Source organism: Panicum virgatum, chromosome 8N (assembly GCF_016808335.1).
Source record: "Panicum virgatum strain AP13 chromosome 8N, P.virgatum_v5, whole genome shotgun sequence".
Classification (NCBI taxonomy): domain Eukaryota; kingdom Viridiplantae; phylum Streptophyta; class Magnoliopsida; order Poales; family Poaceae; genus Panicum; species Panicum virgatum.
In genome coordinates, this window is record NC_053152.1 from 1,081,606 (window position 1) to 1,103,146 (window position 21,541).

A 21,541-nucleotide genomic window follows, 5' to 3' on the forward strand; every position below is an offset into this window, starting at 1 on the left:
GTGCTACACAATGACAATGACCTTTAGCTTGGGTGCTGTACCTCACTCTTAACTACCAGTATATAATCCGCAGCGATGCACGAGCAGCCAGGTCAGACTGGTTGGATGGTCCTACTCTTAGATGGAGACTGTTCCAGTGTTTCGTTTTGAAGAAATGAGGTGAGGTGAGCACGACAGCTAGGGACCAAGCCACCAAAGGGTTCATGCTACTATGATGGCCAAGCACTTTCCCTTTCGCCTTCCCCGCAGCAGGCTCGCAGGACAGACATTGCCGTCAGGTCATGGTCTCCTTTCCGTGCCGGCCAAAGCATTCTTGCCGGCGCAGCGCTTAAGGTGGCGGCCGCTGCTGCTGCTTCTTCCATCTCCCTCCAGGCAAGGAATCCCTGCACCGAAAGGGCGACACTGCGCTGCAGCTTCGTGCCTCCCTCCTCTGCTTGCCTTGCTTGCTTTATTCCCTCCCTCTCTCCCTCACGGCACCTTTCCCTGCCACTCCGTCCCCCCATTCCCCCTTGCTTTCCCCATCCACCCACCCCGTCAAAGAGGCAACTGTGTAAGGGATTCTTGGCTCTCCACGCTGCCCGTCGTCTCGTCGAAGCAGGTGAGTCTTGTGCGTTGAATTGCGGTTCTTGCACCGTGCATACTGCTCTTGTCCTTCATGCCTTCATCCAGCATTATTTTGTTCCGCATAATATCAGTACAGTTTAGTTGATCTGCAAATTTTTGTCAACATTCACTTCTCTTATCTTAGCATCTCGTTCTTAGTGTCATGATCATCTTGTTGAAGGTTCCTTTCCTCGTTCACACATAATGTTAGACCCTTGAGGTCAAGCATTTCACAATCTATTTTCAAGGTTATTAGACTGCAGACCTGCAAAGATGAAATGATCTCCGGCTACAAAGACCAGATAGCTGCCACTTCTGCTATTTCTCTTGATCTGTAACTCTAATGATGCTGACTTGACCATCTCACATCATGTGGTTGATTTTCCTACACAAGTTTAGATGCTACATCTTTTTTCCCCTCAACTGTTACTATACTAATCTGCTTCCTCCTTTCCATTTCCAGGTTATATTTGTATCCCAGGGCTGAATTCAAGGAGACCAAAATGTCATTTGACACGAACAATCTGATGTTGCAAATCAAGAGAATAGTCTATCCTTATGTCAGACTTGGCTATCGATCTGCTTGTGACTATCCTGTAGTACTCAGCATTGGAGTTTTGTTGCTGTTCCTACACAAAGCTTGCCCTTCTCTGTTTATTTTCCTTCTGTCTTCGTCTCCAGTGTTCCTGTTAACTGCACTTCTTCTTGGAGCGCTATTGAGTTATGGGGAACCAAGTGCTCCGGTGATTGGAGAGGAAACGTTGGAGAACCTGAAAAAATCGCCCCCTGAAGCCAAAGTCTCCGTTACTGAATGTTCAGTTGAGGAGGTTCAGAATGTTGCTGTCACCCATGCGGCGAGGAGTTTTGAAAGTCCAGTTGCTTGCATCGAGGAAAAAACTTCTGACATCTTTGTGCATAATACCCATCGCGATGAAGAGAATGTTATATCTGTGTCAGCCGATACTGTTCTTTCTGCAGAAACTTCTGAACCTACCAAGAATAAAGTTATTGTGGAAAGAGAAAAAGAAGAGCATGTCAAGGAAATATGTGAGAAGGTTGAGCCCCAGCATTTTGACAGAACCAATACTGAAAGGTGTCACTATGAAGTGAACAATCAGTACCAGTTTGGTGAACTCATGTTGGCAACCTGTTATGAGGCAGGAACCTCGTTCTGATTCTGGATCTGATCTTAGCGAGAGTTCTTCTGATGCATCAATAACCGACATTATTCCAATGCTTGATGAGTTAAACCCTCCTGTAAACTTCGAAACTGATCACCCTTCCTCAACCTTTAGAGACAACCTGAATTCCTCATCAGATGAAGAAGATGAATTAGAGGAGGATGGTGACCTTAGCTCAGATGAAGATAGGGCAGAAGAGAACAAAGACGACGGAAATAACTGGAAGGACTTTATAGATTCAAACTCTTCAGATATGGAAAACAATGGGAACATGGAGAGTTTGATGGAGCGGCGAAAAGCAAAGAATATTCTGAAGTATGAACTTGACAGGAAGTTAATGGACATGCAAGCCGCTGATGAAATTCAGAAAATGGAGGAGGCATCACGCTTCCGTGTTCAGATTCCCTCTATTTCTACACCAAGGCCTTCAGAGGAAATAGTTGAGTTACCACAAATTCCTGATTCAGCACCATCTGTTCTACTTCCCTGGAGAAAACCATTTGATGTTTCATTTGACCAAATTGTGGACCGTAACAGCCATTTGCAGGAAACATGGACTCCTCGCTCGTGCTTTCCATCAACACAGCATAGGAAACATGACAACTTGTATTTAAGGCAGTCTACTTATCTGCGACATCACAACGGCATAAAGCCGGAGAAGCTTGAAGTCAGTGAAAAAGATGCGGGTGACTATCACTCAGACAGCGATTCTGAGCCAGCATTGAACAATGGCAAGTTATTTGGCTCACTGGAACCACATGTTGGTGACGAAATTAAAATACTAAGTGCAGCGATTTCAGACGTATGTGTGTTAGAAGTAAATCATGGCATTAAGGAAGGCACTGAAAGTACCGTGTCCATCAATGGCACAGATTCATTTTATATCCAAAAATCTATATCCAGCACATCAGAAGCGAATGGTTCAGTTTCTGCAGGTAATATGGGTCATTTTCAGATTATTACAAATGCTATTCAAACAATGTATTTACAATATTTTACTCAACCATGGCTGATGTGGTGCAGGTTGTGAGGAATTGCTATTATGTTCTTTATCAGAAGAATATAATACCGAGAAACTTCTCGTTGAAGCTGACTCCATCAGTGAAGTTAACTCATTATTTAAGTGCCGCATGGATGAAGTACTAGTGCAGTCTGTTTCAGAGTCCGGTATTGACCAACCCTTGACAGTTAAGCTTGAACACGAATTGAATGATACTTCATCCGCAGAATCTGCAATGCCTGTAATTGAAGCAAGATCAGTAGAAGACTTGAGTTCACAATTTGCACAGCTCAATGGAGAAGCATTAGTATGTGCTGCTTCTGACTCCAGTTATGATAATGAGCCGATACAAGAGAGATCAAGTGAACCATTGCCTGTGGAAAATGAGCATACTCCAGAATTGCCAACCAAAGATGGCTATTCATGTTCGACTCTTGACAATCCGGTGGATGCGAAGGTCGAATGTAAATCAAAGGAGCTGTTGACTAAAGATGGTGAGCTTCCTGTTCTAGAAGCAAGCTCGGTTGAAGAGATGAACTCACTGTTCAGGCAACTGCAAGATGAACCGCAGGCGCTAGCACAGACGCCTCATAGCTCAGAGCTCATTTTTGGCGAGCATAATGGGACGACTGATTCTGGTGTGCCAGTTCCTGGTGCAAATTCTAGTGAAGATATCAGTTCTGCTTTTGTGCACTTAAGGAATGATGATGATAAAATTCCTGGCGATGGTGAAGTAATCTTGGATTCTGTGGGGTGAAACTCAGGACTGCATGCCATGGAGACCAATGTTCTGAATGGTGATGACACATCTGGATCCGATAGTACCAAAGCAATTGAGGTCAAAGAATCACTTGAAAGGGCTAAGTCTTCTTTTACTCAAGGGCAGCCAGATGAAGAGACGTGAGAGTAAATATTTGATGATCACAGCGTGCAGCTACATCATCTCCTCAGAAATATTTTTGGCCTTTGGAGAACAATTGATGAACATGTCCGTGTGTTAGGCAATAGAATATGCCGCAGCTCCTTACCATGTAGAAGATTAGAATTTGGGGCAATTGGCCACACCTCAATGGGAGGGGGCGCCTTCTATTATATAGGGCCGGCTGGCCTTGCTTTACAAGGCAAGGGTAATTCCCTTTATTTACATCTGCTAACTATAGCAACTAATCCCTGATTTACAGCTGTTATCCCTGATTTACATCTGCTAATTATAGCTATGATATGCCGCAGCATATGGTAAGGAGCTGCGGCATATTCTATTGCCTAACAGGAAGACTCTACCTCCCGGAAGCCAACTTCCTATTGTAGGCTCTCCCACCCGGAAGCGAGAAAGCGGAAAGAACATCATACACTAAGTAGCTATAAATTGAAAAAAAATTGACTGACTCTGCAGTGAGTTGGTGTATTTTAGATGTAGGTTCTCAGCTTAATGAGTATTAGGAACACCTCAGTTCTCATCATTAAATTAAAAAGATATCAATATATTTGTTTTTGCTTTACAAGTAAATAGCATAAATATATTATAAGATTTATATAAGGTCTGGACTCTCGTAGGAGTCACGATGAGTTCGCCAGAGGGACCTCAAAATCCTAGGGTAGGCAGTGTTGCAGAGCATCTAATACCTGAGGTAGCTCATGCATCGCTCATAGTTTCGTTCGTAGATACTGCTCAGGCATTCCGTCCGAGATGAGGGACACAGTATTCTGCAATGTAACAATTGCGTTTCAAGCATCAGGCGTTCCGTCCAAGATGAGGAACACAGTATTTTGCAATGTAACAATTGCGTTTCAAGCATTATTAAGGAGATGTGGGGCGAGATGACATGAAGAGAGAAGAAAGCGACTACGTACCCTGGGCATAGCACGGATAGAAGCGTCCTTTGCGCCAATCAGTTTCTTCTTCTTGGCCATCGCCGTTGGCCGTAGATGAGACAAGCTGCCAACCAAGAAACACAAGATTAGCTCTTGGAACAAACGTTTCAGCGCGGAACCAAGAAATAGGGGCAGAATCGCGGAAGAGACAAGCAGCTGAGCAGACCCAGATCGAGGACAAGAAATCAAGAAACAGGGGCAGAAATCAAGAAACAAGGACAGGAGAGAAGAACAGAACACGCTCTGTACAAGAAAGAAGGAATTACCTTTCCTTCCTTGATTCTTCGGGATGGCAATGGAGTCCGCCCGCCGCCTCAAGTATTCTTGGTGGGGGCGAGCCTTTCCTCGCTGATCCACGACAACGGCGCCCGCCCGCCACCGTGAATTCTTCTTCGTGGTGGGTGGGGTAAGGGGGTCGCGGCGTCGGCGTGAGGAGCAAGGTGAACGATCCTCCTCTTCGTCGGCAGGCAATAACTCTTCGTCGGCAGGCAATAATAAGCGCCCGACGGAAGGCGCTGCGGCTCCTGATTGCTCTTGATCTTGATCGGTAGACGGAAGGGCAGCCGACCGGAGTATGGGGGTTCTTGGCTTCTTGCTCCATCTTTCTTCTTGCTCCATCTTTCTTCGCGCTCAGTTGTGGGGTTGGACCTGGCGACCGTTGGAGCAGATGCGTTTGTTTTCTGGGCCTGGGCTCCAAGTCGGTGCCGAGCGGCCTAGTACTTAGACATTACATTTTTCATTTTGTTTTCCCCCTTCCCTTCGTTGTATGCCGTTGTCGGTTAGAGATTAAGAATTGTTAAGCAAACATTACAAAATGGTAGAAAACTTTGGTTTCAGAGAGGGAAAAAACAAAAGAGAGCTTGTTTCCAGCTTAGATGGCATATGAGGTGTCAAATTGCTGCACTTGGCTTCTAATCTCTTCATCTATGTGAGCAACCATTGAACAATCTTGCCATTTTTATAGATTTATATATTGCTCCACTCTGCTTGGCAATTGACATCACTGTCTGAGTGACAACCATGACACACCACACGCGAGCATCTTTTTCTGTGATCTCACCTTCTCCATATTGTGATGATGCGGATTAGTATAGTGCCGGCTGCCCAATGTGATTCTAGCTGTCCTGACTCCAGATGAAGGATGAACGAGCAGTCCGTCGACCTTGCAAAAAACCTAGATTCCTCCGTGGGAGGAGAGCAGAGCAGATGCTGCTGCGCTGAGTCAGGAACATGTGGGTACTCTAGCTCTCTGGATTTGAACAACGAAATGGGTGGGAACTGACGGCCAAACGCTTCTAGTTTCCGAGATGCACCGGCGGCTTGCAAGTCCATCAACATCTTCCCAAGTTTCACTTTCAGAATGCTGCTCTCTGCACATCCATCGTACTCTCCATGTTACTATTATCTTCTTGATAGCGTCCAGCTCCGCCATCTTCATTTGAGCTGAGGTGATCGCATATCCCCGGTTTACCACTGGGTTCAACTCATACTTTATCAGCATAACATAAGACATGATGCATCAGGAGAACTCTCAGCCAGATAAGATCCAGAGTCGGACCTGCTCATGATAGGTTGCCAGAATGAGCTCACAAGTTCCACTGGACGCACTGATTCTGGTTCTTGGCTTCAGTATTGATGCTGAAGTTCTTTAAGCTCGACCTTCTCCCAGATTACATTGACAAGCTTCTCTTTCTATAATTACGTTGGCCTCAATACATCCACAAGTACTTGCACAAACAACAGAACAGCCTGACGCAGGATATAGCATTTTCTTCAGCACTCTTCAGTATCTTGCAAATACCATCAGAAGCTCTCTTCTCATGTGGATGACTTGACTTCCAGATTTCTCTCTACTTAGCCTTGATAGCAACATTCTCCAATGTTTCCTCCCCCATCGCACAAGCCTTTGTTTACCATGCCTCAGAAGTCCTCCAACAAAACGTGCAGTTAACAGGAACCCCACAGATGAAGACAACAGAAACGTGTACATAGAAGGGCATAGTTTATATAGGAACGGCAACAAAATGCCATCACTAAGGGGGAAACACACTACTACGGATCAATTCTCGAAGGAAGAAGCAGCTTGACCTGAGAGTTAGCATCTCATCTATTATCCACATCTTCCCTATATACCTAGCAGCGATTACATTCTACACCAGCAAGTTCATTTACTTGTTTACATGAACATATCAGCAGAAACATGAAGCCTTCTGTGTCATGAGAAAAGAATGGTGCCTGTAAAAAATGGCATCAACCCATATCTGCACCTATCGCACTGAGAACTCCAAAAAAAATTAGGGGAATCCATCAACTAGAAATGTATTGTTGCGACTGGATGATCGTTGTCAGCTGGTTGAGGTTAGCTAATACATGCCTCAGGCCAAGACTTTCAGCGCCAATGTAATTCAAAAGTTGTTCAATATCCTGCCAGGAAAAATAAGCCTGAGATTAACATATGCATATATAAAAGAATCAAAACCAAAAGAACACCTGCAGATTTAATAATCAGATTGTTACAGAATCAACCAAATGGAAAATTTCCAACGAGAACAAAAGAGAAATCCTTTCTTTTCAACAAGGGAATTTTATTGATTTCAAGCAATGTTACATCAAGAATTCAAGATGATACATCGGAACTTGAAAAGAATCCCAGCCTCTGCCTTAGAAGCACAGAGCCATACAAAAGAGAAACAAAAGAGAAATCCTAGAGATCCCATGCACCATGGTTTTTTCTAGAGAAAGTGCACAGATGCCTGTTGATAACAATTTCAGGTATTAAAAAGCATAGCTATTTGCTTTTGGGTCATTTGTGACTCACAGCCCCATTTGATGTCGAAAACCATGCAAAAAACTTCATGAGCTGCCAATATCGGTACTCCCACAATGATTTATCTAATTCACTTCATCAGTTTACTCTAGTCTGAACTATTTCTACACATTCTCCAACTCAAATATAAAAACACATCTATTCTGTTTGTGAATAAGGAAACAATCCAGTACAAGTAGAAGCAGGGCGTCAGCAAATATAAACAAGCATTTCAAAGTTTCTAGTTTCCAGTGACTTAGCAAGAAGTATTACAGATTTGCCAAAAGGCAGCAAGAGAAAAACATGCATATTCTTCCTTAGTTACTTCCACTTCATCGGAGTTCTATGATGAATAACAGTATTAAAGAATAAGAGTTATTTGTATGAAAGTGCTGACGTTTGGACTAAATATATGTCAATTTATCAGAGAGAGAGAGGTGGGGGGGGGGGGACCGACCTTGTTTAATAAGAATACTGCATATGCCGATCTTGTTGACTCCTGGCCATCAAAAAACAGAGGGAATTCCATCATCTTCATGCTTGTGCTCGGATGTGCAGAACTCACAACTGAAGTTATAGATGATGGCTCTACTGCAGGCGCATGATCAAGTACATATGACTGTGAACCTCCAAATTGCAGTGGATAGCGAAGAGGAACACTGAGATATGATGCAATGAGGGAGACTGCCTATGATTCATAACAAATAAACAGTCAGATCTATAAAATAGTACAAACTGGAGAACAATGTTCAGTAACATGTCCACCCAATCTGAATACCTCTTTTCTAGAACAGAGTGAACTTATAAACTGATAATATTTCAAAATGCTCTAGCAAAGAAATTAAAAATAACGAATGAATGGTGAATTTAATTTCCATTTGATAATAATCAATCAAACTAGACTATACATACATGTGCAGCATATCCCAGAACAGTAGAAGATTTCTGAAAATCAGTCTTGTCACTGAAGTAGCCGGTCTTTTTGGCAGTAGGCTTCAATAATTGTAGACCCAATATGGCCAGTGGTCTTTTCTGAGAGCCATTTGACAAAATTGATCCAGCAGTGCCTGAAAAATTTTCTGTAGCATTTAAGTTTTGGAAAGACACAATTTAAGAATAAAGAGTCTTAGGACAGATAAGTAGTTCTCTATCCACTAAGTCTGACAAAATAATTAAGGTTTCATGTTTTTTGTATACCTCTTCCTATATCTTAGAAAATTTTCATGCAATCCAGTGAAATAGAATAATAGCTCTGCCACAAAAAAAAGAATCAATTCTTGCAACTAGGAAATCGCTGCAAGACACAAAGGTACGCTTAGTACAACACTTTGAATGTTCATAATTTTTACAATAGACACTTCATGACTTTTTTTGTTAGCAACTGTAAATCATGTCCTGATAAGCCCATAACTACAGTTATTATTTGGCTATCACCTTTTTTGAAAAAAAGAGATTATCCATAGAATTGTATAGCATGAACAATGAAGTGAAAACCCATGAAAGATGCAACACAGAAAAAGACATACTTGTTTTGATGATGCTAGTGGAAATTCCAGGCTTGTGACCTGGAGATTGTTCATCCAAAGGCCTCACAGGATATATCTGGGCAACTTGTGTTACCATATATTGCTGTCTTTTCCGTAACTTCTGTTCCATATTTTTAAGGCGCCCATGACCATTTTCGGCTGACAGCAATTTATTGGCTTCCTATAACCATAAAATAAAATATCCAGGAGAGATTTGTGGAAGATATCAGCCTTGTCGAATGCAACAAGCAAGAAGCAACACATGTAAGGGGCGAATGCATATTACACAAGTTTAGACAAAATATTTTAATCAAAATGATTATTACTTACAAAATCACCTTTTGTTTGCACTCAAAATTTTCTGAAGGAAACTACTTGCTGCAGTACCTATTCTGTAGCGTTTCGGTGTTGGTACTGGTAGTGCTATTAGAGTTGAAGAGGGAAAAGAAATGTAGACATGGAATACCTCAAGCTTATTGCGTGCCGTGCCGAGAGTTTTGCTTGCCACAGACAATGTTCTAATTTTGACGCAAAGCTGTTGCCTTTTACCCTCAACATCATCTGACGATTTGTTTGTGCACACCTTCAAACCCCCCAGATGATGAGTATGCTCTTGCAGTCTCTGCCTCATTTCAGCCAACTCATTATCCTGCTGGAGAAACGCCCGTCTAGCCTGCCCACAAGCACAATGATGTAACAAATCTGTTGTATTCTTGGGTTCCAAAATCAAGCACGGGAATTACTCCATGGGTGCTATTCAATTAGTTTCAGCCTTTCAGGACACGCTGCATAGGGAAGAATTGGGAATGTGGGTTTCCGTCGTTTTGACATTCCAAGCACAACCAAAGGTATGGAGACGAATCCAACCTTTCCCAGGAATAATTCCGGGCTGAAAAGGAAAGCACCAAGATCCGAGCACCCACCCATTGGAGAATCAAATGGTAGAGCGCAGAGGATCCGACAGTTCCACTAGGAATCGCGCAAGGAGGGGATCGACTCCCAACCTCAGTGATTATTACCTCTAATGCGGACTCGAGTCGGGCGGCGAGTTGCGCCTTGCGGTCCCTGACGGATTGGAGCGCGGCGGAGAGGCTCCAGAGGCGGGCGAGCTCCTGCTGCAGGTCCTCCCAGTGGATCACTTTGGGATCATCGATACCCTCAACCTCGCTGGGCGGAAGGATCACCCAGCCGTCCCCTTCCTCCGGTGGGGGCGAGGGCGAGGGCGGGGGAGGCTCAGGGGCGGCGGACGACGGGCCCGGATCCTCCATCGCGGGGTTTCATGTCCGCGGGTGGGGGTTCGGGCGGAGGAGCGAGCACAGCATGGGCGGGCGGTGGGGGCTCGTGGTGTTGTGATAGGGGTTGGTGAGATGCTTCGCCGGCGTGCTCCTTCTCCGGCGACTGCTTTTTTGTTTCTGGAAAAAGAAAAAAAAAGGTGTCGTCGTTGGTGTGGGGAGGCGATTTGGGTTCCAATCTCATATAGGTAGAAGGCCCATGGCCCATTATCTAATTTGCGCCCGAGAGTTTGCCTACTAGTAGGTTGGGTTGGGCCAAAAGAATTCCTATGTTTTTTTTGCATCGGTGACACGTCGAGAGAAAATGACCCTGTTGAAAATGAAGAAAAGCAATAGGGAGTACTCAACAAGCAAAGCATGCTCAGTCAATGAAAATGAAGAAAGAGAGAGAGAGAGAAGGATTTGATGATGAGTGATCAAGCCCCTTGTGTTTGACGATGGCAGCCATTAGTAACTACGAGTACAAGTCAACGGAAAAGTCAGCTGTGTCCTCCAGTGCGTACGTACTCTCTCTGACCTGGTCAAGCAGTGACCCTGGCCTAGAGTGTCGGTTCGTACCAAACCACTTTCACACACGATAAGAGTGACCTGGTCAAGCAGTGACACCGCAAAGTGAGGGGAAACGTAAAGCTCAAAGCGAAGGGCGGGATCAATCAATATACCAAGCCAGTAGCTGACGTGTTTGACCACGATAAGAGAATCATGCATGTATAGTTACTTACTACTAGTGGCAGCTAAATTAAAGTTGATTAAATATTTGATTTAACTGATTTAAGAAGCTCCTTTTTCAGTTTGGATCGTCTGCAACTAAATGTAACTTCGGACTAAACTTTAGGTGATAAATATTAGGTAACTAAGGTTTAGTTTCCATTTGGATCCATTGACTAAATTTTAGGTGGGACACATATACTCCCTCCGTTCCAAAATAAATGCAATTCTAGGATCAAACACGCAAATCAATGTTAGGTTTAAAATTACTAAAATACCCTTTGTCTTTTGTGGTGAGGGAATGAGATGTTAGTTGTCTTTTATGAGAATTTTTTTGGAAATTGGTTTGTCTTTTGTGGTAGGTGGGTCAAAGTTAACATTTTTTGTGGAACAAATTTTGAACTCTAGAATTGTATTTATTTTGGGACGGAGGGAGTAGAAATATAGAAATCTTTTTTTAAAACTTTTTGATTATAAGGTTGTTGTGCCTTGGTACATACACAAGACGTAGTTTGATCTTTTCGCAGTTTGCGGGTTGGTTAAATCCAAATTAGGTGGATTTTGAAAACTCATAGACTAAACATTAGTTGAGATTGAACTAAATTTTAATCCACATTTCCTGTTTGTATCACCTAATGGATAAACTTTTGGCTTAAAATTTAGTTCGTGGATCAAACGAATCATATACGCATAAGTAGCATTAGATTTCCACGGAGAATGGAAACTACTTCGTTTTAAAAAAAATACCATTAGATTTGTTGTGTACAAGTACTTTTCACACTGGAGTGACTCTTTGACCATCGCTGTGTTTGCGTGGCTAATGAATCGAAGAACTGGCATGCTAAAACAAGCAAGCGGTTAATGACAAGACGCAGCACATAATCCATCTCTTGTGTGGCCGGCTTGGTCGGTGCTGCCCGCCATAACAAAGCACGCATCCATCACTCCTCATTTCAAGCATCTGCTTCAATCTCTTTTGGTGTAGTGGTGCTCGTCTTTTCGTTACAAATTTACGAGTTAGGAGAGAAGCTGAAGCTCAAGTTACCCGCCTCACTGTCAGCGTGGGACCAGCAGCGCTGACGTGGCTGGCGCTGCTACCATGCCCTGGCTTCTTCAACCCACCACCTACCCCCATATAAAACCACGGCGCAGCGCACTCCTGTTGCCAATTGCCATCTATAGATGGCCAAATGGGCCGACACAGCCCGACCCGACCCTAACCCTATCAGACACGGCACGAATCAGGCACGATAGTCGTGTCGTGTCGTGCCGGCCGCCGCGGATCCAGTCGTGTTGTGCCGGCCCATTGGCACGGCTAACCCATAGGGTTAGTGCCGACCCAGACCCATCCCGGTCGCCGGCCATCGACTTCCGGGCACTTGCCGCCGACCTCCGCAGCGCGCACACAGGCCTCCGTTGCGGTCGCCGGCTGCCAGCCTTCCGCGTGCTCGCCGGCCACGGGCCTCCACCGCGCTCGCGGCGCCATCCACCGTCGCGCTCGCCGGCGGAGCATCCGCCGCGCTCGCAGGCCTCCAGCGCGCTCGCGACGCCACCCGCTTCCGGGCTCGCCGGCCGGGCCTTCGCTGCGCTCGCCGCGCTCGCCGGCTGGGCCTCCGCCGCGCTCGCCGCGCCACCGGCCGCCGCGCTCGCCGCGCCACCGGCCGCCGCGCTCGTTAGCATCTCTGCCGCCACAGGGAAGAGAAGGGGCATCGAGAGAGAGAGCGGAGATTGGGAGAATGAGAGCACGGGTCACGGGGAGTAAAAGGATAAGATTGGGAGAGTGAGGGAGAGATGGCAACATAGGTAGGAATTTAGGGTTGAGTGGGGAACTATGCGTCATTAATGGATCAAATTGTGCTAGGAACAAAATTAGTCGTGTCTGATCGGATAAGATCCATTAGTCGTGTCGGGTCAGGGCCGGCACTATGAGTCGGAGTCCAGGCCCAGGCACTACCCTATGCATTGTGTCGGGTCGCCCCTGACCCTATAGATCGTGGGCTGGACTGGATTAGAATAGGATTTTTTTTGTGTCGTACCTAGTGCGGCCCATTTGACCCAGGCCATTTGAAAATGGCCATCTAGATTAATGCCATCCCGCTCGCCTGCTCTGCTCATCTCCCTCCGCTCGCCCAATCCTGACCTGCAGGCACCAGACCAGACCAAAGGATGCTCATGACCGCCGCCGCCGTCCACATGGAATCCGCCCATGGTCACGGCACGCTACCCTCCTCCTCCACCTCGCCGGCGCCGCCATGGCTCCCCATCCTTGCCGTTGCCAATGCGTTTTTTATTTCGTCTAGATTTAAGTCTTCATGCAGATACCGGAAATTTTTTTGGAATTTTGAATTATGCAACTAAACAAGGGCTTATTTTGGATCCTTGGCTTGCCTGACTGCCAGCCATCATCATCAAACGAAATGAAAAAAAAAACAATGCATGGGTTGACGATGACGATCCTACTACCGTACCAAATAGAAAAGGCAAGCGATCGATCTATCCTATTCCTCCCAAATGGAGAAGAAAGTCCAAATTCAAAACAAAGCCTGACTAATGAACCATGCCAATGACACTGCGGTGGTGGTAAAACCTGATGCTCATGCTGCTAGAGCGGCAGTCAAAAGTAGCGGCGGCCCCCGTCGCAGAGGATCGGATCGGAGCGAGCGAGGCAGTCCCCGTTAGGGGCGGCCCGGGTCTCGCCTCGGTCGGAGTTCGTACCGACAGCCAGAATCCCCATGAATTGCTTGCTCTCTCTTGCTTGTGGTTTCAACGCCATTGGAAATCGAATATGGATGGAGATCGATCTCAGCTCCGCTGACGGACCAGTCCCCGGGACTGCCTGCTACAGTAGTCGACCCACCTCTCTACAGAGTCGAGTGTCCACCGTCCACGGAGCGCGACACGAGCGAGATAGATTTCGAGACGATGCTTTTGTCCGGGCACGTGCTTCCTCGCCGCCGCCCTGCCGCCTCATCACTCTTCGATCGGCGCCCAGATATAGATGCCATCATCTCGTCATGCTCATGTCATCACCTGCTTCGTTGTCAAGTTAGGCCCTTTTTTTTCTGAAAATTGCAAATTATTGGGTCAGGTACCAATGCAACTGCATAAGGCTAGTCTCACTACTAGTATCATAAGAGTACCATACAGTAAAGATTATAACACATCAGCAAAATTGCTGATTTGGCTACAGAGTTAAGAGTAGAGAGAAATGACTCGGGTCATCATCATGACCCGCTCGTGATGCGGTTGCCAAGCCATGACACGGGGTTAAGTCCTACCACATTCGATCACACAACTATTGCACTATTTAATACTGTAAGTTGTCTATAAAATTATGCTATGATACTGTGCACTGAGAGTGACTATGTCATTCCAGTGTCAAGCTGATGTAGCACTCTTGGCAACTGTGCGATGACACTTCCCACGAGACTGGCCTAAGAAGGTAGATTATTAAGCAACAAATATGTATCGGTGTGAGCTCAATGGCAGATTAACTGGATCGGATGGCTGCAACTGCCTCAAGTGATCTGAGTGGAAGCACCAATTGCTTCATTTCACACACCAATTATACATTCTTCCTCTTAATCATTGATGGCTTGCAACATCCTCGCTTTTCCCTCCAACAGACAGGTCATTCCTTGAAATGTAACCGTCCTCCGATTCATCCGTCATATCGTCACTAGAAGCGTACTCCTTTGCCGCATGAATGCTTTCGAGCATGATCTCCACCTGTCTCATTGTCGGCCGGTCCTTGCTTATGGCTTTCACGCACATCTTTGCTAACAAAGCAATGTCAACAACTTCGCCACCTCCCTCCTTCAACACTTGTGGATCCAATATGCGAGTTAAGTTGCCTTCGGATAGTAGACTCACGAAATGGTACACAAGACTATGTCCCTGAGGGGATCTATATGAAACGGGCTTCTTTCTGGTAAGTAGCTCTATCAGGATCACGCCAAAACTATAGACATCACTTTTCTCGGTAAGATGCCCCGTGCTGTGGTACATAGGGTCCAAGTATCCGAATGTTCCTTGGACTGTAGTATCCATCCCAGTCTGATCAATTGGAACATACCTTGAAGCTCCAAAGTCTGACAACTTTACCGTCAAATTATCATCAAGAAGTATATTAGGAGACTTCACATCTCTATGAATTATTGGTGTTGAAGCGAGTGAATGAAGATATGATAGAGCCTTGGATATTTCAACCGCAATCCTCAGTCTATCTTTCCATGATAGTGATAACGAAGCTTTCATGTGAAGATGATTGTGAAGAGTGCCGTTGGAAATAAACTCATAAACAAGTAAAGGAACTTCTGTCTCAAGACAACACCCCAAGAAGCTTCACAATATTTATGTGGTTTATTTGAGAAAGAATAGCAACCTCGTTGATGAACTCATCAATTTCTCTTTGTATCACTATCTTTGACTTCTTAATTGCCACCACATGTAGACTTGATAAAATACCCTTGTACACTGTGCCGTGCCCTCCGCCGCCAAGCTCACGAGCTTTGTCAAAGTTGTTGGTGGCTTTCTCTAGCTGTTCTAAAGGAAGGATCATTCTTTCTGCTATATCTGCCCTTTGGCACATTTGTTGTTGTAGCAGTTGCCCTCGGTTTTGCTTGAAAAACCATAGTCTCATCCTTTTCTTCCGTCGTCTTTGGATTATACGTATTACAAATATGCTGCCTATAACTAGAACCAGAAGCATCTCGCCACTTCCAGCTCCTAACCCAATGATCAGCCCTGAGAGACGCACACCAAATCGTCAAAAATTGAATTATAAAATATTCATTTAGAATATAAGATTTTTGGAAAGGATTCGGAAGAAATGTTGTTTCTCATAGGTGGGTTATTGAGAGACCTACATAATAAAAAATTTCAATCCATATGGTTGCTTGTGTGGGTTAAGTAATTGTTACCTGTATCGAGATCATGCGGGGCAACACAGCCATTTCGAGTGTATGGGTCACCAGAGGTTCCCTTAGGGCATAGGCATAAAAACTTGCCAGGTAGATTTGTGCAATTACCAAAGCATTGTGCAATTACCAAAGCATTTATTGGAATCCTTGCACTCATTGATATCTAAAATAAACACAAACAAATAAATTAATTTCATCCTTCTCACAAAAAAAAATAGTATTTTCATCCTTTGGGATATACCCGTATATGCGTAGTAAAGGGCTATATAATCCTTAAGCACATGTAGTGTAGTATATTACATCTTTCCCAAAATAAGTGTAATTTCTAGGATTTCTCATGTAAACTATTAGTCACATAAAATTTCTAGCTAGATGCACTTACTTAAATCTGTTAAGTAGTCAAGTGCCGTGGCATGCACCCTAGAAAAGTGGAAAAAAATTAAAAAATTAAATATGCATGAACCATGAGAAGGGAAGAAAATAAGGCAATTAAACGGGTATGCACCATGGAAAAGAGAGAACAAATAAGGCGATTAGATGACCAAACAACATTTTTTTGAGAGGTGAATTCTAAACACTAGAGGCATACTTTTATTTTGAGACATAGGGAGTATGTTGCGTAGGTAATTCAAAATTTGATTTTTTTTTTAGGTAAGGTGCACACATTTTTCAAAAAAATGTGCTATAGTACCTTGACATCCTTGGGCGAGGTAAGGGTTGCCTTGGTAACCCTGGTCGCACATGCAGATGTAGCCGGTGGTGTGGTTGAGGCTGTGCCTCTTGTACTTGCTGGGGCCGGTGGTGGCCCTGCAGGGCTGCAGGTGCTGTGGCTGCTGTGGCACGCCGCGCTGCCAAGATCCCGAGGGCACGTGGCGTTCCCGGGGTGATCCACGTGGTGGTGCAGTGCGTGGGACCCTACCTCCCAGTCCGTGGCGGAGGGCAGCCAAAAAATTAGGTATGGCGGGATAGATAAACGCTAAGAAATTGAGAGAGAAACGCTATAAATATGACTTTGTTTAGATTGAAAACAAGTTCGTATCCATTGAATTATTTTGGCCAAGGTATGGCAGCTGCCACTCCTTGCCACATGCGGTCCTCCGCCACTGCTCCCAGTCCATGACCAGCTGCTTGTTGAAGAGGTGCCAGCCCGAGCGGGCAGTGGTCTCGTTGAACACCGCCTCCTCCTCCGGCTCCGGCACCAGAGCCGGCTCCTTGATTTCCCGGCGCGGCCAGAAGCGCATGGTGGAGTGCTCGAGCGAGATGTTGGTGACCACGTACTGGTCGCCGGCGAGCCAGACGATCAGCCGCGGCGAGCTGCAGCTGGTGGTGTTGCAGGTGGGGTTGAACCCCCGCAGCTGGCAGCCGGGCTCGATGTGGTTGCAATGTTTCAGGAGCTAGCTAGCTAGGCATGTCATTTGATCGGCGTGTAACGCACATCCCAACAATTGAAGTGACGACGTATGTACGGGCGAAACAGTGCAGTAGGATGGCTGGTATCGTCCGTAGGTGCCGCCGAAGGACCCAACGGTCTTGTTTGTTTGTGTTCTAGATAATCTAGAACGGGATTTGACCAATAATTAGGGGTGTCAAATAAGGGTAGTTTACAAAACCAATTTCAAAACTTCTGCGCTAGGAACCCTGACGAATCTAATGAGGTCTTTAGCCACACGATTAGAGGATGGTTACTGTAGTGTCACTGTAGCCAATCATCAATTACCATCATTAAATTCTTCACGAAAAGTTACTCTCATCCGTGAAAAGATTTTGCAAATAGACTTCATTTAGTACTTCATGCATGCGAAATTCTCTTCTCGAGAAGCGCGTTCTAGAATTCTAAAAGATTATTTTCATTTAGTACCTTATTTAGTACTTCATACATGCATCGCTTGGATTTCACTCTCCCAATGAATCACTGCTCCAGTGGACTGCTACACCTACACTACTAATAATCACCATCAGTTAAGTATGGTGAAACCAAATAAGATAGTAACAAGGAGCTGAGGAGGAGATCAGTGGATGATCAACTAATATAACAAGGGACAACATAATTGATGGAATATATATAAAGTGAGTTACTAACTGAAAATTTTGAATACAGCAAGAAAATCAAAGCATTTACAGTGCTAGCAGACATGCAGGAATACTCCGGAATATCAATAATTTGAGCAGATCCATCCTTGTGATTTTCAAGACCTTTCACAAAAGAACAATATGTTTCTTTTTCGCAAAAAAAAAGAACAATAGGTTTCTTTCACAGCAGTCAGGGTCAAATTAAATTGCAAAAAGGTGGAAGCTGACATGTCTGGCTTTGGAGGTGAAGGTAGGGCAGTCCCAACTCTCCACCTCAGCTGGTATCTATAGAATTTATTATACTGCCACATAAGCAAAAATCTGATGTGGCAAGAAAATTAATGAAGAAAGAGGAAAAACATGGAAACGGTGTCTATGCAGGAAACGGTGTTGGCGCGTGCTCCAAGACGAACGAAACGAGCGAAATCAGCATTGGGGGCGATTCATCGTTTCTTCCCAATGCTTCCCCCAACCTCTTCATCCCCTGCGCCACCTTCTGTTCCACCGCCGCGGCGCCATGCCCGCCTCATGCACCGGCTTCTTTGGCGCGCCCTAGCCCAGCAATTTTTGGCGAGCTCTCAAATCCAATCGGCATCAAGGCCCTGCTCTGCTCTCCCTCCCACCATTCAACTCGCTGCCTTCATTTCCCCCCAATGTCTCTAATTCCCGTCTCGAATTCCTCTGGTCAGAGCCACAAATCGGCAAAATTCATCCTCAATCGTTTGTCCGCATGGGAGAAATCGTATCCAATCTGCGGATGAATGAATTGGGCAAAAATCAACGAATCGGCATTCGAGATCCAACATAGCTGCCGTTGATTTAGCTTGCATTGCTCCAGTCGCCGGTCGTGCTCTAGGAGCTAGCGGTGCTCCAATCGCTGGTGCTATTGCCTCTGGTGGTGCTCCAGGCCTCCAGGCCCCTGCGATGCTGTCCTCACTGGTGCTCAAGAGCTGCCCTTGCTCCATACGCCAATGGTGCTCCAGGAGCTGGCGGTCCTGCAGTGGTATCTCTTGGCGCATCCTTCAGGACTGAATCGTCTCCTGGCAGGCCGCATGGGTATGTAGCCTTCTCCAAATTCATCATGTATGACTCTGCTTGCGTAGTTACAATGTCTTTCAAAACCATGGGTTGGGACTGCCCTGACAATCAGTAGTCATGAGTCATTCACAGTGTTGTTTCCCGAGGGTCGCAGAAAATTGGTCTAGGAATGAAAGCCCATTGTGATGGAGACATGGAGTAAATCTAAGCACGGAGAAACAGAGCTGGGCTGGCTAGAAGCAAAAGGGAAAAAAAAAGGCTTGATCAGAGGCATACAGCCACCTCTATTTTTTTTAACTCTTTCATTACTTATTACTATCCAAACAAACACGTCTTATTGTAGTATGAGACAAATAGTAAGATATTTAATCATCACAGGTGAAATCGACACAAAATCCATAGTGTGCAAAACAATTTGTGATCCTTGCAATCAAGTCAGACCATCCAAAGCCGAGGGACCAATATATTGACCATGCATTATATTGCAGACGTCTATGTCTAGATTCTAATGTTAGAGCGAGACAAGACGCAAAAGAACAAACAAACATCGTTATCATCAATCAACATTATTGTGTTGAAATAATGCAAAAGCCATAAGAAGCAATCATGGTCTGACTTTTAATTTGGGATCTCAAGTGACAATTAACTTCAGAACAAGTCGACAATGTTGCTTTCAGGTGGCAGAAAAGGTATGAACAATAACCATTGGCAAGGGGATTATTAGTCGTCTGCGAACCCTGAAAAGGTAAACTCAACAGGATGCGATGCATGGGGGAAATAATAATAGTACAACCATCATAGCTGACTTGATCATGCCCGAGACTTCAAATTGGATTTACAATTATAAAGTGTAAAGGCATACTCAACATGATGCAAATGCCTTGCAGGAGTACAGTGCCTTTTTTTCTTTTTCAATAAGGGGAATTTTATGAAATCCCAGGTGTTCATAACGAGACGATACAAGACCTTGAAAACATCTGTGGTCTCCGGCATATATACCATGTAATCCAGCTCTCAGGTGGATTAGGATAGGTTTAAGTTTTAGCATGGCTGAAGCATTAGATGATGCATTGTCTAAAGTAACAGCAAACACCTTATCAGTCAAACCATAATCAGCAAGAACAGATGCTACACGATCAGCAATATTTTGTCCATTGTGGGACATATCAATAAGAACTAGACCAAGAACCCTCTTCTCTAATTGCCAGTCAGAGTTTATGTAGTGAGCAACAACACTGAGGTAATCCTCTTTGGCATTACCAGACCAAATGTTAGAAGTTAGACACACACAATTAACAGAAGTACCAAAAGTCTCAACAAGTTTAGCCTTGCAATCAGTGAAGTACTTCTATATGTCTCTAGTGGTGGTTAGCCTAGACACTCTAGTATATTTAGGATTGTGAGCAGTTTTAATAAACTCTTCAAAAGCCTCAGATTCACCCATAGAGATAGGAACATCAAGTCTAGCAATCAATCTAACCAGTTGAGTACGAGCAACCAGAGGACAGTAGTCCCAAGTACGCATACTACCATCAGGATCAAAAGAGATTTGAAACTGAGACATGTGAGTTTTTTCACGCCTCTTAACACAAGAGGCAATGTGGCGTGAAAGATGACCAGTGCCAGCACTAGAAAAAGCAGAGTAGATCTTAGAGCAATGTAGGCACCTAGCTCCATACCTGACGGCCTTACCATCAGCTGTGGTTCTGAACAGCTTCTCGAAATCATCCCAAATAGAAGAGGTAGAGGGACGTGAGCGCTTGGCGCTGTTACCGTCTGGGGGAGGTGCACCGCCGCAGGCAGGTACAGCAGGGCCATCATCATCGACGTTGATGGGATCATCAGCACCAGGGCCGAACAAGGCCTCACGGTCCTCGCGCAAGTCATCCTCGTCATCATCTCCGGCCAACCCGCACAGCCGCCGCTCCTCGTTCTCGGTCACACCGAGCTCCACCGTCTCGTCGTCAGATCCGGCCATCGTCACTCGCCAGTGACCTGGTTCCTCAACAGCTGCACAGATCAAGACCTGGGTTAGAGAAAGAACATAGATCTAGTCATCTAGGGTTAGGGTAAGAGACTCACCTTTGTAGCCGGAGCACCAGGTACACCGGCGAGGTCGATGAAGCACGGATCTAGCCCCCCGGCCCTGGTTCCTCGACGGATCTCGTCTACATCTACAGAAAAAGGTGAGGAGAGTGAGAGATCGAGAGGCCGAGAGCATCTGTGCGAGAGCGAGATGAAAGGATAGAGGTACTTACGCGAGATCCGGAGCACCAGAGTCCAGCGGCGGCGACGGCGAGGAGGATGACAATGAGAAGAGGATGCTACATCGTCTGTGCGAGATCGAGACGATGGGTCTGGATGGCCGTGCCGGCCCCGCACCCCGGCCTTCGCCCTCTGGGGCTCCACTACTACAGAATTGGCCATAGCAAATGGGCTATCACCACTGGTTCATTCCGAACCGTTGGTGATGCCTCATCACCGCCGGATCCAAAGTTGGTGGCCGTAGTGGCCGTTGGAACC

At 45.4% G+C, this 21,541-nt stretch overlaps 2 protein-coding genes and 2 pseudogenes across 3 annotated transcripts; 1 reads left to right on the forward strand and 3 right to left on the reverse strand.

The window, feature by feature from the left end:
* Positions 1–632: 632 nt before the first annotated feature.
* Positions 633–3,928, forward strand: LOC120685366 (annotated as a pseudogene).
* A 297-nt stretch (positions 3,929–4,225) lies between these two features.
* On the reverse strand, positions 4,226–6,480 carry LOC120685368. The gene is made up of 3 exons (XM_039967234.1): positions 4,923–6,480; positions 4,636–4,720; positions 4,226–4,488 (listed from the first exon to the last, which is right to left on the reverse strand). The coding sequence occupies exons 1-3, from the start codon at positions 5,255–5,257 to the stop codon at positions 4,429–4,431; spliced, it is 480 nt and encodes a 159-aa protein (XP_039823168.1). The 5' UTR covers positions 5,258–6,480; the 3' UTR covers positions 4,226–4,428.
* Positions 6,481–6,598: 118 nt separating this feature from the next.
* On the reverse strand, positions 6,599–10,347 carry LOC120685367. Of its 2 annotated transcripts, none has more exons than XM_039967233.1 (6): positions 10,008–10,345; positions 9,455–9,661; positions 8,989–9,169; positions 8,375–8,529; positions 7,920–8,150; positions 6,599–7,080 (listed from the first exon to the last, which is right to left on the reverse strand). In XM_039967233.1, the coding sequence occupies exons 1-6, from the start codon at positions 10,254–10,256 to the stop codon at positions 6,964–6,966; spliced, it is 1,140 nt and encodes a 379-aa protein (XP_039823167.1). In that variant the 5' UTR covers positions 10,257–10,345; the 3' UTR covers positions 6,599–6,963. The 2 variants fall into 2 exon arrangements, 1 of the variants encoding a protein (XP_039823167.1); XR_005679527.1 differs by having other exon boundaries at positions 6,623–7,080; positions 7,920–8,146; positions 10,008–10,347.
* Positions 10,348–14,573: 4,226 nt separating this feature from the next.
* LOC120686527 lies at positions 14,574–20,842 on the reverse strand (annotated as a pseudogene).
* Positions 20,843–21,541: the final 699 nt, after the last annotated feature.

Excerpts from the sequence above, each read along its gene's own strand:
- LOC120685368 (XM_039967234.1), bottom strand. The coding sequence starts at position 5,257 with ATGGAGCAAGAAGCCAAGAACCCCCATACTCCGGTCGGCTGCCCTTCC. Across the intron at positions 4,721-4,922 it reads GAAGAATCAAGGAAGGAAAG|CTTGTCTCATCTACGGCCAA; the intron begins GTAATTCCTTCT and ends CTTGGTTGGCAG. Across the intron at positions 4,489-4,635 it reads CTATCCGTGCTATGCCCAGG|AATACTGTGTCCCTCATCTC; the intron begins GTACGTAGTCGC and ends GTTACATTGCAG.
- LOC120685367 (XM_039967233.1), bottom strand. The coding sequence starts at position 10,256 with ATGGAGGATCCGGGCCCGTCGTCCGCCGCCCCTGAGCCTCCCCCGCCC. Across the intron at positions 8,530-8,988 it reads CACTAGCATCATCAAAACAA|GCACTGCTGGATCAATTTTG; the intron begins GTATGTCTTTTT and ends AAAATTTTTCAG. Across the intron at positions 8,151-8,374 it reads TTCTGGGATATGCTGCACAT|GCAGTCTCCCTCATTGCATC; the intron begins GTATGTATAGTC and ends TATGAATCATAG.